The 15,994-nt window shown below is 29.8% G+C and overlaps 2 protein-coding genes across 6 annotated transcripts; one reads left to right on the top strand and one right to left on the bottom strand.

The window, feature by feature from the left end:
- Positions 1-1,002: 1,002 nt before the first annotated feature.
- On the top strand, positions 1,003-4,182 carry LOC105457013. 4 transcript variants are annotated; one of them, XM_011701414.1, is made up of 6 exons: positions 1,003-1,274; positions 1,570-1,649; positions 1,799-1,928; positions 2,045-2,342; positions 2,809-3,152; positions 3,732-4,182. In XM_011701414.1, exons 2-6 carry the CDS (start codon positions 1,628-1,630, stop codon positions 3,826-3,828), a joined length of 891 nt encoding a protein of 296 aa, XP_011699716.1. In that variant the 5' UTR covers positions 1,003-1,274; positions 1,570-1,627; the 3' UTR covers positions 3,829-4,182. The 4 variants fall into 4 exon arrangements, with proteins under 4 accessions (XP_011699716.1, XP_011699715.1, XP_011699714.1 ...); XM_011701413.1 differs by having other exon boundaries at positions 1,535-1,649; XM_011701412.1 differs by having other exon boundaries at positions 1,003-1,392; positions 1,535-1,649.
- A 67-nt stretch (positions 4,183-4,249) lies between these two features.
- On the bottom strand, positions 4,250-9,475 carry LOC105457012. Of its 2 annotated transcripts, none has more exons than XM_011701409.1 (7): positions 9,112-9,475; positions 8,542-8,739; positions 7,335-7,637; positions 6,374-6,498; positions 6,191-6,308; positions 5,402-5,568; positions 4,250-4,838 (listed from the first exon to the last, which is right to left on the bottom strand). In XM_011701409.1, exons 2-7 carry the CDS (start codon positions 8,728-8,730, stop codon positions 4,613-4,615), a joined length of 1,128 nt encoding a protein of 375 aa, XP_011699711.1. In that variant the 5' UTR covers positions 8,731-8,739; positions 9,112-9,475; the 3' UTR covers positions 4,250-4,612. The 2 variants fall into 2 exon arrangements, with proteins under 2 accessions (XP_011699711.1, XP_011699712.1); XM_011701410.1 differs by having other exon boundaries at positions 9,219-9,475.
- Positions 9,476-15,994: the final 6,519 nt, after the last annotated feature.

Here is a 15,994-nt window from a genome sequence, read left to right as displayed (position 1 = left end):
ACCGTTTTTAATCTATTTTTCTATTTATTAAATAAACAGTGACACTTTTTCACTGTAAAAGAGAGCAATCTTGGATTATACATTCAATACCGATGCGCATGCGCGCTTAATAAAAGCCCCTAGATTTTGGACAAAAACGTTTTTTTTCTATTTAAACAAAAATGCAAAGGTGCATTTTATGAAATTGATTTATTCGAATGGAGCAAACCAAGAGCATTATTTTGAAGGTGCCATTTCATGCGCAGTGTAGCAGTCGCAGCAATTCATTACTATTGGTTAAAAATGTTGCTTAGATAACGCACTTTCGATGCAAAATATATTTTGCCGCATCTTATTGAAGTTCAACCAAACGAACAGCAAAAGTGAACGAGCAGCAAAGCCGAAAAAGCCGTGTCAGCCGTGTGCAAGCCATGTGTTATAAACTTGTGATATATATAATAACAGAAAATATAACTCGTGATGTGATACAACAGAAAATATAATGAAAAATTGCGGAAGAAATACGGAAACTTGTTTATGATTAATTTATTTTTAATAAGTTCTAATAGGTCTAATATATGTATACGTGCGATTGAGATCTTCTTCAATCTATCGACATTGAAAACGTAAATGATAAACCGCAATTATAACTTTTTAAACTTGGTTATTTTAAACTTGGTTATTATAAAGTAGTCTTATATTGTAATTTAAAAAATTATTGATTATTAATAAATAAAATAATGCGCTATGAGCTAGAACAGGGTTATTTAATTGTCAATATAATAAGATTTGTTAAAATGCAATTATACAATAGATATACTCAACAGATATATTGCTATTTATATTATATTATAAATTAAGGTTAAACTTCAATACGAATTGCTGCAAAATTTCTTTTCATGCGCAACAAATGCGGTGGAAACGATTCTGAAAAATTTGAATCACGTGACATTTTGCTGCTGCGTGCTGCGTATGAAAAGGCACCTTTAGTCTGATACGGGCTTGATTCACATCCATGTAATATTTGGGCGTTCCAAAATCCATCAGAAAAAATGTGTCGCAACTTAAATGACCACGACATACATACATACCACAATCATTTTGCAACATTGTCGATAAAATCGTAGTGAAATGAGTGCACAAGAGAGAAATATGAAAAAAGTCTTCCTTTTCAAACATATATGTTTTCCAATTTGGAATATGCGGCCAGAGAGAATGCTTCTCTCTGATGCGGCATAGCACTGGGTGCTTTCCATTAAGTGACACAAACGTCATTCTAGCCTTCTCAGCATTTAGTGAGTAACAAAGACAAAACGATACTTGTCTCGGCTTGTGTCACTAGATGGAAAGCACCCAGTGTCTGCTGTTACAAACCGCTAGATATCAAAAACAATAAAAAAGAATCAATTACATGTAAGCGATATAAGCTTTGAGTATTAAGTGGCAATCTGAGTCGCACGAGCGAAAAGTATCTCGCGATATTCTAAAAAATCCATAAATATTCTTGTCAAGCAATTTAACCTATTGTCCCTTCTTTCTGCCTTTTGCCGATAAGATTTTAATTGAATCTTCCGATTTGATTTTTGCAAGAAGCCTAGTACCTTGAAAAAAAAAGAGAACTTTTATATTTAACAGAACGTATAGAATCATGCAGTATCACGATTCACAACGTAAGTAATAAGTAGTGTTAAATTGTATATAAAGTATAATAAATTATATGATATATTTACCTTTGACTGTATTATATATATATCATATTATATATCATTTGTTAGTAGTAATTATATTAAAATTTTTAATGGTTGTCTTCTGTTGATAGAAAAACGTTTGATGGAGGCTTTTCGCACTGATTGCCAGACACTGATAACACGTTTCGAGTTGTCATATAATACTCATTTCCAAAATTTCTGTGAAATCTGGAAAGAAATGCAGTTTGGTTTGGTTTTTGCGTACGTATTTTGTTCTTTCATTTAAAAAAAAGCATTTTACTCTCTAATATTGTTTTTTTTTCCAAAACCTTAAGTTTTTCAGAAAATCTCAGTCAATTAAGATTAAAAACTTGCAGGTATCATTTGTCCGAAATAACTTTAATGGTATTTTGCGAAGAGGCTCTTTGTATAACAAAGCAGTTTCTGGTGAATGCATCCAGTTTAAAGGAACGTATAGGGGCTCTATATCTTACATATGGAGTTTACTATAAAATGCCAATAAAAGAGCTGAAGATCAGAATGACTCTGTTAGATTGGAAATGCTTGATGGAGTTGCACAGTCAAATAAAAGAGGAGGAATATCTTGATGCTAACTATATTTTATGCAAAATGATTGTTGATCGCATATTTATTCATTGCATTAGTGATCGAGAGGTATATCTTATTAGTCTATAAATTGAAAAGATCTTTTCTGAATTATAGATACTATAGATATAGCTAAAAACTTCTAAGTTAGAAGGGATGAGAGAGGAAAAAGATAATGATAATTTCATGGCATTTATAGAAATTTTATTAGAAATTAAAACAGAATTTGAAAAAATTTAGTTAAGAGTGTGAATAAAAAATACTCATAAATTTTAATTTTAAATAAATGTTACATTAATGAACGAGTTTATAAATCTTATTTATTAAAATTTATTAAAGTCTTTCTAGAGAGATTTTCTAGAAATTGCAGATAATTTGATAACATGAAATTTAAGAAATTATGATCCTTTTATTTGATTCAAAATTTTGGCTAGGAAAATTTGCTATCACAAATTAAACAATAAATTAAATATTAAAATAGCGACTCGTAAAATTTTACTATTTCTTATTAATGTAAGAGCTTTTTTTTGTTCAGTATGGTATTGAGAGGCATTTCTATCAGAAGCATGAACAACCTAAGTTGGACGTTAATTTAATGCCAGAAATCAAAGAACTAGCTGCACCAGAGAAGCTATTGTCGACCATCAGCAAGCTAAGCAAGATTTACGAGGAAAAGAAGCGCATTTTGTATGATGCAGAGGGAGACAGCCTGCAACTTTACAATGCCAGTTTGGCAGATAATATTGTTAATAACATACGTGCAATACAGTCGGAAAGTAGAATATTTGTCAAATCCGATGTGGCGAACACTAACAGTAATAAGCCAACAGCGTCAACGTCATCGGCATTGAGCGAAAATGTTCAGAAGGATCAAAAGCGGCAAGTAATTTATTAATTTACAGAATATATGTCAATAAGTGATACGAGGTCACAAAGGTAACGATGATTCCACATGAAAAGTTAAGAGATCAAAAGTATAGAATAATGATGAAAGAAAAATTAAAAAATAAAAATTTTTTGAGTTTACAAAAACTTTAATTTTTTTCAAATTGTAATTATGAAAAAAATGAAAAAGTTCTTGTAAGAAAAAAATCTCTTTCCTAAGAAATTATGATTTTTGAAGTAATTTCAATTGTTTTTGTTCTATGATGACTTTTGTTCAATGCAAGAATTACTTTTTCTGTTATCATATCTTATCTCTATTGTCAATTTACTGCTGATTTTCTTAATTCTTTTCTGAATTACTGAGAAGAATAATTTTGTTTTATACTTAACGATTCCAAATAATAAATAATGTAATTGTAAGTGAATACTCTCTTTGTTAGTTTATTTAAAAGATGTGCAACATTTTTATTAAAGATGGACCTTGTATTTACATTCTAATTGATTCCAATTGTAAATTAAATTAAGCATCTATTAAAAAGTTAATCATCAGTTACAATAACAATTCTTCTGCAGCATCCGAGTTCGCAAAAACCAAGTTCTATCTAAGGTAGGTCGAGCATTCGAAGAGGGACTGCAGTCTGAAGAAGAGTCAGAGCTAGAAGAGATGTGAATACTTTGTGTTGCTGTAAAAGCTGTAGAAAATTATAATTTAAGAATTGGTTTGAGTATTGACAAATATCGATTCAAATATAAATAAGGTGAAAAAGGTTTTAAAATTATAGGCTTTTCTTTAATCCATGGATTAGTTGAGTGGAATACTATGAAATCATAAAGAGAGAAATTTTGATTGTGGAACTGTGATATTATAGGCTTAATGAAACTGCGATAATGACATTATGACATTTTTCTTTCCAAGATGTGACATAGATAATAACCAAAGAAAATAGTCAAAGAGATATGATATGAATGTTAGCATGAATGTGTTAATGTGTGTACTAGAAAATAAATACATATATTTTTTATATATTCTTGAGACGTCATTTTTTATTGTAAAGACATATGTCACGACGATTATAATGATTAAATATTAATTTTGCATAATAAAAAATGCTCGATTGAATTATTTATTGAACATTTTGAACTGGATTCAGCGTGTCAGATAGACAATTCAATTAAATTACTAAACTCTAGTAAAATGAGATATGAGTAAATCTGTAAACGTAGAGAGGCGTGGACATAATTAAAGTGTTCGATGTTATTATGGTCTAGTTTAATCTCGTTTAAGACCTCGACGAAAGTGAGAGATTTAAAACTTTCGTCGAACATTCGAAATTGGATTGTCACAGCGCATCAGGTCGTACTCGGACCCGTTTGACAATTGAAGCCGGTCACATTTGTCGATGCTCGTTCGTAAATGAATTTGAAGCGAGAAGACATTTCGCAGAGCTTTTGTCCTAGTAGACCTTCAACTGGTTGTTGTCATCGAAGCCGGCACTGTGACCCGCATTTCTCACAATAAAGCTGGTACCGTCGTAATGCATGCGACGCTCGCCACGACGTACAAACAGATGGGACGTTTGTCCCAAGGATGCAGTACAGTGCAGGAAAGGCGTTGTCAATGAGGCTGTACCATTGCTAGGTGATGTACGTAGTTGATATTTATTGCTATTTCGTGCAATCCTGTTGTACAATTGAAAAAGAGAGATTACAAAGAATTAAGAATACATCAAAAATAATTTAAAAATATAAATAAGGAAGTATTAAGATGTAACAAAGATTACAAATTATATTAGCTCTTTGACACAATCTGCTCAATATAGAGAAACAATAATATTTTATTCAGTTGTACGTATGTATTTTGTATTTTTCTCTGTTTTAAGATAATTTGTTTCAATTATATTGATTTTCAAGTTTGTATGTATGTCGGTAAATTTGTAGTCTACAAATTTTTATGTATAGATAATTTTTAAGATAAAAATGAAAAAAAAAAGATCTATTTTTTGATATGTAAAACTAGTATATAGTTCTTTTGTTCAGAATTATACAATAACGGAATTTAACATTAAATTAAATTTGTTGCTTTAATCAAATTTGTAATTTTTTTTTAGCTTTTTAATCGCGAGGGAGGAGAGGAAAGGGGTAACCTTGAATTCCATTTATTAATATTTCATTAATATATTTCTTCCTGATATTTTGTTTTAAAATTTCCTATTCAGATTCGTTAGTTAGACTTTGATTGATACCTAACAAGGCCATCGGGAGTCTGCGATACTCGGACGTTGTTAATAATCCAATTTTCAACACCTTCATCTGTTTGCCAGTATTGAGCTGTACTAAGATGTGCTGCAGCTTCCTGCAGGCATGCTGGCCCATGACGAGAGCCCGAATAGAAGACACTCAACGAAAAATCCTATATTATTCGTAAAGATTTGTAATAGATTTACTATGACCTTCATCAATTTTTTTTCAAAATCTTTAATTGCATTTATATTGTTCGAAATAATAATTTGAAACATTTGCATCGCAATCATTTTGTATCATCACTGATATGAATCGACAGTCGATGAATTAATATGTTGCGACATTTATAAAAAGAAAGATTTAAATTTTATTATTTTATAGTTTATGTACAATGGTTTACTTTATGAAAATTGGAAGTAATTTCCTAAATATTCATGTAAGAAGCAGATTACGTCAGAAGAGACTTTATACTATGTATAATTCTTTTTTTAATATATATAATTAATAAATAATTTTTAATTGAAAAGAATAATACGAAATTGTCGACTTGAAATTTTTAAGAAATATATAATATAGATTTCATTTAACAAGGCCTATAAAATCAATAATATATCAACAAATTAAATTACTTGAAATATTGGAAAAAAAATAACTAAAAAAAATGAATTTAAATCTAAAGATCTAAGAGTCGAAATAATTATGCTCACGTAATCATCAGAAATGAAGCGATATTTTAAGCTGGTTTGTTCGCGAGCATAAAATAAATCTCTGCTCTATCTGGCTCGTTCTACCTGACTCATGTCCGAGAAAGAATCTGTCGTGGTCCTGGTCCCAGCCGTGTCCACTAAATAGACAAGCGCACATTGCTCCGACGTGAAACTGACACCTTTGTACCACATCTTTGCATATCTGTCAAACCAAGTCAATCGGGATTAATTAGCGATCATTTAATTAGCGATGAAATTTGGACTAACTTATTATTGCCGTGCGTATCATGGGCGACGATCTCCACTCGGGAACCATACTGATATATCCTACCGTTGGGATGCAACAACGCGGCAGCTGCGCCGGAACCGCTCAGCGACAGGACGATATTGTTCTATAAGAATCAAGGAACAAGATATAAATCTGAACTTGATTAAATGCTTTATTTTACGATATAAATAAATCTCAGAATTTTACATAATAGTTCTGTAATTATTCAAAGAAATATCCTTTTAACATTAATTCTTCTTCAATTAAAATTTATTATTTTTTTATCAATAATGTGTCTAATTTTTTAATGTAATTTTATTTAACTATTCTATTACATTCATATTGAACAATCAATCAAAGACAACGTTCTTCTACAAGGCTAAAAAATCAGATCAGGATTTAATCTGGATTTGATAAGATGTCATAAATCTCAAAATTTTATATTCTGTAAATAATATTAATTTTATAGCTACGTATTATAAAAGAAAAATCTTTTTAATATTAATCCCTTCTTAATTAAAATTTGTTATCCTTTCTTATCAATAATATAAATATTTTGAATATTTTATATTTTAATTTTTTATATATTTTTATTTATAAAAAATGAGACGTAAATTTGAATTTAGTTTGAATTGTTACATCCTCTGTTCCACATACATTCAAAATTTTACACTACAACTCTATATTATTAACAATAAGAGAAAAATCTTTTCAACATTAATTTTTTCTTAATTAAATTTTTTATTAATATTTATTAATTAAAATTAATAATTTTTTTATTAATAATGTATCTAATTTTTAAAATATAACTTTATTTAAATGTTTATCTTCTTTCTTTTATATATCTCCTTTTATATATATTTAATTTCTTTTATATATCTCCTTTTAAATATTTTATTTTATATTGTATAATATAAAATAATATGAATATAAATAAGAAAAATATTTTATAATACTCACTTTGAAGTTGATGACTCTGACGGCACGGTCAATGGTCATGTCCACACGTATTCTATTGTGCAATCTCAACGATATGGTACCATGAGGTGTGGCAACAGCACCGCCGACGCCGACATCAGTGTCGTGTTCTCGCCAGTTTTCCGCATAGATGGAAGCTTCTTCGGTTGTATAATAAGGCCCGCCGATCGACTTCCTAGCCTGTCGCCAGATCGCCGCCGATCCCGAATATGCGGTTGTCCCTGCACCCAAACCGTTCCACTGTTCGGCTGGGGGTTCGAAGTACTTGGATAGTTCGCTGTATCGCTAGAAAATCATCCAGAAGAAGCTTAATCATTGAGGACACAAGGTTACGATAACAATTTTTCTGTACAATATATTTTGAGATTCTAAACACAAAGTAACAGTAACATTATATCAATGTTATAACATTCCTACTAAGCAATATAAATGTAATTTTCTATTCAATAAAGTAACTGTTTATGTACATGTGTTATATTAATAACACAAGGAATGATGTAACATGTAATATTACTACTATTTTGTATTTAGCGAGTAATAGTCTGAATAAATGTGCTTTCAATATCCAAAAAGTTTTGTAAAGAATCTTTTTTTACTGCCTTATCTTATCTTAGCACGCAACTGTTGTAATAGTAGAATTTTTATTGATGTGTCGAATTTTAAGAAATGTATAACGACAAGAAATCATGGAATATATAAGACAGATTTTTACAAAAGATATCAGACTTTGTAGTACTTCTTTTTTTGTGATATTTATATTTATCAGTTTTATTTTGACTAATCTGTAATTATTTTTTCAAAGTATACGGTCTAAATTATTGAAATCACTTTGTCTCGATATATTATTTTGATATCCTATCTTTATTGATATCTTTATTGATTATACTTTCATGGGAAGTATCGGTATAAATCACAATCACACCGCGTTCTCCTTTATAAAAAAAATACTATTAAACTCGCAAAAAAATTATTTAAGATAATATGAAAATCATGTGATCCACCAGAATCCAATATTGTACACTATTCGTTTCAATAATATTATTCAAAATATTATTGGGTTAGCCAAAATATATTATTTCAATAATATATTTTGGCTAACCCAATAGTATTTTTCCACAAGAGTTAAGTATAAAGTAAAGATAAAGATTGATTAGAGCTGAAGGATATAAGATTCAAGGATTAGTTGTACTTGAAAATTAAAATCCTCGGGCTGAGGATGATAATTGTGCGCGGTATAAAGAGATCGAGGTCGCATGGCCGTGGTCGAGCTTGTCTGATGATTCTGTATCGTTGTTACGGAATACGACGGTGTTGTCTGCACCGGCATGATGAAGGACTTATGCATCTCCTTTCGGAATTCCGCACAGGTATTCGCCATTTCTTTCGCCTCAAAAGAAATATAAATCGACTTTTTTATTTAATTTTCTGTGGATGAAAATAGCATGACGCCCGCTTTCAAAGAAACGGCTTTGAAAAAATTTTGATGTCAGAATTGGGAAGATTAATTTTGGAATTTTTAGAGCCTCGAATTTTATTGTTATTATAGATTTTGTGATTCAAGTCTAATCATTTAATAAATGATCTATTTAGTAAATGATTCTCCGGTTAGCAATCGAGGAATTGTGGGCTCTCGAGAAGCCAGATCGAAATAAAAAAAAAATATTGTACAATTATATAGTACGACAAATTGCAAATAAAATTATAAATGACAAAAAAAACACAAAAGGAGGAATCCCACATTACAAAGCGGAAAACGCACTTTGGAGTCGCCGGCGGCGGCGACGGCGGCGGTCGCGGCGGCAGTGTTCTTCGATTTCTTGCGCCGAGACTTCCGGTGCTTCGTGACCGCCGCCTGGCCGGTCTCACCTGCGTGATCCACGGTTGAAGCGATTTCGGGTACCTCGGGACCGATGGTTAGACCACGTCTCAGCGCCGTGGCTATTCGCTCGCGTAAGCTCTACTTCAAGCAGAAATTCACACTTCAAGACAGAATGACGCTGTGCTGACAAGCGAGCATCTCGGTCGCCCTGGCAATTCATCGAAAGACAACCGATGATCTATTCACAATAGATTCGGATGCCGCCGCGGCCAGCCGACGTCGATTACCGCTCGTACGATCGAGACTAATGGTAAACAAGAAAAGATATTCAATCGGAGAGTAATTTTCAGATTTATAAGAGATTCCGGTTTTGTAGTGAAACTTGATAATCGAATCTTAATTGCGGATCTTTTCGATATTGAAAGAATGGAGCTCTATCTATATTTACTACTTTAATTGAGTGTTTAAGATATTTAAATATTTGAATATTTTGCACAAAGACAAGAGAAAGAAAAGAGACAAGTTGTTCCAATATAGCAATTGGTAGACCGGTATTAAAATGTTCCATAAATCACGAAATGATAATTATTAATGAATTCTTACATAAGACTTCTAATTATTGTTATTATCGTGATTGATCAATTTACAAGTATAGTGCTTAAGTCTTAAAAGACATGTAATGCAGATTGAAACATTGCATACTTTCATAAATAGAATGCATGGAAAAAACCGTAATGATGACTCGGCTCCGAGGATAACAGTTTAAGTGTATTAGTGCCTTTAATTAATTCAGTTCGTATAACTTTAACGAAGCTTAGTTGCTTAATAATTTATTTATGGCAAGAAAGAGTTAATTGAAGTAATGTATAATTAAGCAGAAAAAAACCAGTAAAACCATAAAAAGACGATAACTTCAGAAGAACCATGGAAATGAAAATTTCTATCGTAATTATGGAAATAAAACATTTTATTAATTTTGGGTTTTCGTTCTAATATTCTTTTTTGTTTCAACAATTATGCATATCGAAACTTTGATAAAAATATAAATTATCGATTTGTTGAATATATAAATTATCGCAAAGAAATTCGCAATGTTTTATCGGCTAATGTCAAATTATTACACAAGTACGATAAATACATACATTACATGTATATAAAATTTCCATTCTTGAAAAAGTGTCTCTGTTTTATAGTTGTAAATCTATTCAATTATATTGTCACGCATTCAACGTAGTACCATTGTATTGTAAAATCATTCGTTAAGATGACCGGATCTTCAGCAAAATTTTAAATGCAACATATTTTACTTTTTATAATTTTCACAATATCCATAATAACTATCTAAAACATTAAATTTTTTTAATTTTTTGTGTTTTGTTTATTTCTTGTTATTATTGTTAACGTGTTATAATATTGCGCAAATGGTGTGAGTTTTAAATTAATATTCAAGATTTTGTGTGCACTATGCAAAAATATGCAATGCAAAAGCATTGCAAAAGTAATTATAAGGATACGGTTGTGACAATTCTTATTTTTGTCATGATCTGATATAAATTTTGGACATAATATGTTATATTTTCTAACATTGTTAATATGAATTAAACTAATTAAAAATAGCAAAAAATGTTACAGAAAAATTTTTATTTAATAAATACTACCTTCTAATAAAATTTTTTTTGCTAATGCATTAATCATTATGCTCTGAAAAGCTGTAACTATATACTTTTCATATAACAAAATATAAAAACTATAACATATAATAAAATAGAAACTATACATATAAAAGTTTTAAAAATTATTTTCTATTAATTAAGAATTAAACAATGAAGAATACATAGGTTTTATGTCCCATTTAAATGATTCATTAAGATTTCTCGAAAACTATGATAGATACAAAAAAATGTTACAAACAAGAGTTGTTTGACTTTAAGGGGGACATAAAATGGTACTATTATTGGTTTGACCATGGGTAACATTGTCAAGGTCAGGGAAAGGTTCAAATTTTCTTGATTCAAATTTTTTTGATGGAATTTTTTTATTGCATATTTTTATAGCTTATCTCAAGAGCTTTCCAAAATACTTAGATAAAATATTTTTTGTTAAGTAAATCTCGAATTATATGAAGCTTGAAAGTTACAGTATCGTCGGCATTAGCATTATTCAAGGTGTCCAAACAATGGCTAAAAACTTTTGAATATTGTTCAGGATCATGACCTTGACAACATATATCAAGATCAAGGCCATTAAAGATTTTTGCTCTTATTTTTATTTTTGAAAATTATTTTTATTAAAAAAAAAAAGGAATAACCTCCAATGATCATGACCTTGACATATATCAAGCTATTTGTCAAGCTTATGATTTCAAACAATATTCAAAAGGTTATAGTCATTGTTCGCGGACACCTTGAATAATGCTAATAATTCCGACGGTACTGTAACTTTCAAGCTTCATACTCAAGATTTATAACCAAAATATATTAACCAAAAAATATTTTATTATATATAGTGCTTTGGAATGCTCTTGACACCAACTATATTATAAGATTCTGGAATCAAAAGCACTGGAATAAAAGTACACAAAGTTACGTAACTTTAAGTTAACAATTAAATAAACAAATAAGTAATCGAGAAATTAATTGAGAGTAACAATATAAAATTTAACAGTTTAATGTTTCAGATAGTTATTATGGATATTATGAAAATTATAAATATACAATATAAATTATTTTATAATACATTTATAACACAATTAAATAATATTTAAACGATGGGAGAATTTCGTGTATGTAAATTATGATATAAATTTTCATCAGACAAATAACAATCATATATTGTTAAATATCTATTCCGAGATCTAAGGAATTATGAATTCAAGAATATCATGATTTATGAAACTATGTATAATTCTTACTTCCGTAGATGCTCCACCGTAATACAATCTTTCGCATATAATATTTGCGCGCGTGTATTATTACATGACTGTTTTCTCTTACGCAATATGTAACAACAACAAGAAATTAACAAAGTAATCGGAAAATTTATAGCAGGAGAGGAAAAGAAAACGGATTGTTAATTTATATTAATTAAATTTTATTAAATACGATTTACTGATTCGGCAAGTGATTGAACAATACGTAATGTGTCACAATAATTGTCAACGGATTTACAAGCTCTAAAAGCGATTTGCTTTTCTGTGGAGAGGGGATACCTGACTTTATCTACGCGCACGTGTCACGGATCCCTCTCAGTACACGATTGCACACGTCCGCATGACGTGCTTCACGGTCTCTCTTGCAGGTTTATTTGTGGACCACTCAGCCCTTCGTGATTAATTCGGCATGATTTCCTCGGCGACATCAGCTCTTTCTCTTTTCGCACTACTCGCGTTGACATTAGGTAAATCAATTTTTTTCTTTTTCTTCTATTTCTTCTAGTCTCTTTTTAAATTTATCTTTTGTTATGCAGAAAAGAAATACAGAGAGAATTATGCCTTTTTGAAGTGATTCCGAAGACATTCTGCAACATAACAAAAATTAGTTTTTTCAAAGTACTTCGATAATATCACATTGAAAATATGAATTTCTGCGGTATATATAACACAGGCACCATAAAATCATGTCCCTTTCAGTTCAAAACAATTGAGATGAGTGTAAACTATTTTGAGAGATACATTTTGATGAGGTGTATTAAAATTTGAGGGGGACCAAAATCATATATTATCGATACTCATCCTTTAAAATATAAAAACTTTTTAAAAGTATCTCTCTCAGAATTATTACAGAGAATTTTTTTCATTAGAACTAATTTGATTTTTATCAAATTCCGATTAATTCGATCGACAATGTCAAATATAATAATACTTACACTATTTTATTAACATAAATACGAGGACAGTCAATAAGTTTTTAGAAAAAAATAGTAAAACATTTTTATTTTGATCGATTCATTTTTATTTCTCAACATAGTTTCCTTTCAGCTCGACACACTTGATCCAACGATTCTCCAACTTTTTTAGCCGTCCGAATAATATGATTTGTCCAATCCTTTAAAATAATTATAAGCCTCTGTTTCGGCGATAAGCTGCTCTCTGATGGTGAATCTCTTTCCTCCGAACCATTTCTTCAGATTTGGAAACAGGAAATAGTCGCAGGGGACTAAATCTGGCGAATATGTTGGATGGGGAAGCAATTCGTAGCGGAATTCGTTGAATTTGACCATCGGTACCGAGGTTGCGCTTATGGTTCACAATGAGCAAACGCAGTACCCATCTTGCCGATAGCTTTTTCATACCCAATTGTTCGTGCAAAATTGAAATCACTGTGTCATGTGATATGCCTGTGGCCTCAACAAGCTCGTGCACTTTCACTCGTCGATCAGTCAAAACAATATCGTGGACTTTATCGATAATTTCTGGCGTAGCAGCTTTAATTGGACGTCCCGAACGAGGTACATCATATGTGGATGTACGACCACGTTTAAATTCATTCACCCAATTGTATACAGTGCAAACGCTGGTGCAGATGTGCTATGAACATTATCCAACTTGGCTGTGATTTCTTTCGGTGTTAAACCTTTCATATGTAGATGTGATTCATATGTAGATTTGATCACTGCACGAAACTCGTTTTTTTCCATTTTGCACAAAATATAAAGCTAAGTTGTTCGCTTTAATCATTTACAGAAGTCACGCGATGAATTCCGCTCAAAATTTGACAGTAATCAGCTGAAAGACGCTACTTGTCAAAAAGTAATGTGACATAACACTGCGAGCGATCTCTGACAGATTTTCTAAGAACTTATTGACTTATCCTCGTAGAATTATTAATTTTCAGGTTGTTTAATATTTAAAAAAATAAAATAAAGGCAATGAATTACAGTTAAAATATAGTTAAAAATTTTGCTTTAAGCAATCCTCCAATAAAATCGTTAATTAATCGAAATTTTATCAAAATCCTTATCAAAGGATTTATCAAAAGCTTAGTATAATCATTATTATCAAAATGACCAAAATATTGGAAATTTCATATTCTTAACATCTTTAAAAAATAAAATAAAAGCAATGGATTACAATTAAAATTTTTACTTTAAGCAGTATTGTTTTTCTTAATTGAAGTCGCTGATTAATCGAAATTTCATTAAAATCGTTCTTGTCAGTATAATAGTTATCAAAATAGCCAAGATATTGGAAATATACTCGTACTAACAAATGTTATATTTTCTTAAGTGCATCGTTGGAGTAATATGATATTATTGTTTTTAATAAACAGTAAAGTTGTTAATATTGCTAACGAGATATACAATGCATTTGATATGTATATAAATATCGATAGTTTCAAATATTTTTACAATTTTAATGTGTATATATTACGGACCCAACGTCTGGCTCGCACGCGCAAATCTTTCAATTCTCTCCGCGATCGTATTCTAAAATATGAAGACTGCACTCCATGAGCTGTGGGTACCCAAAAAGGATATCTTGATATTATATCTAGTCAGGCAATAATTAGAACTTAAAATCTGATCCTTCGAAGAAATTAATTCGGCATCCGTGGTGTATTATGTCTTCTTTTATTTAAGAACATATGTAGAACGCTTTTATACGCGCTCGCACGTTCTCATTCATGCACTATCATTTTATGTAATGAAAATATAATTTTTTATATTTTAGGAATACCTTTGTCCTCCAAAATTACGGACGTAGAAGAGGACACGGCATACGAAACTAAGAATACTTTGCGACTAGTTACAGTGGTATACATGCATATGTATTAGATATATACAAAAGTTTTATCAATATTATAACAATTTTTATGCATCTTTAATAAGTTCTAAAATTTTAATATTTTCAAAAAATAATCCTGAAAATTCCAGTTTCATATAAATAATTCGCAAGAATTTTATATAATGTTCATAAGCTTTTATATTAATTTCTATTGAGTGAATAGACAATTACGAAATAGATTACAGTAACAAATAATAAACAAAGATTGGAAATAAAAACAGTATTAAATATCAAAATTCAATATTAAAAAAATAATAATTTTTTTGTAAAACATTTTCTGTTATTTTTATTAGCGTTTGGCCAATTTACGTTTCTTATTTTTATTTAATTCATTATTTAATAAAATCATCTTTCGTAATTAATATTATTACATTCTTATTTTCATTAAGATCATTTTACATTAACACTAGCAATATTCTCATGCATCAATAACAAATTATATTGAACAGTTCTAATATTTTTCAATAAAATTTAACTTTTTAATTTAATCTAATTTTTATAAATTTAGTTTTTTTCTCTTAATTAGTTGGTATTTAATGAAATGTATATATTTTTAGCAGGCAAAGAAAAGAGATTTAAACAAGATCCAAGCATCCTATTACGTCTCATCAATTCATGCCATAGTCATTTACTTCAACATCAACGACTCCTCTCATAAAAGTCGGATGTGCAGATAAATTGTATTTGCATTGGGATTAATATTATCAAAGGATAATAATTCTCTGTATGTATTTTCTTCGTTTCAGTTCTATTTACATTTAGAGAAAAAATGGTAACCCAGATCTTTATAAATCATCAGTTAACCGAGTAAAATAATTTGTTATCTGCTAAATATATTTCTTATTTTATTGAGTTTTATTAAATGTAATCTTTACAGTGCACCGCGTATAACATAATCAATCATTTAAGAATTTATCAAAGTCAAAGTCAAAGTTATTTAATGTATACATATACCCGGAAAAAGTGTTTTATATATAAAAACATATATATATATATATATATATATATATATATATATGTTTTTATATATAAAACACTTTT

This window comes from Wasmannia auropunctata, unplaced genomic scaffold (assembly GCF_000956235.1).
Source record: "Wasmannia auropunctata unplaced genomic scaffold, wasmannia.A_1.0 LD335405.1, whole genome shotgun sequence".
Classification (NCBI taxonomy): Eukaryota; Metazoa; Arthropoda; class Insecta; order Hymenoptera; family Formicidae; genus Wasmannia; species Wasmannia auropunctata.
The sequence above is the reverse complement of the archived record's forward strand: the minus strand, read 5'-3'. Positions and strand labels throughout refer to the sequence as shown.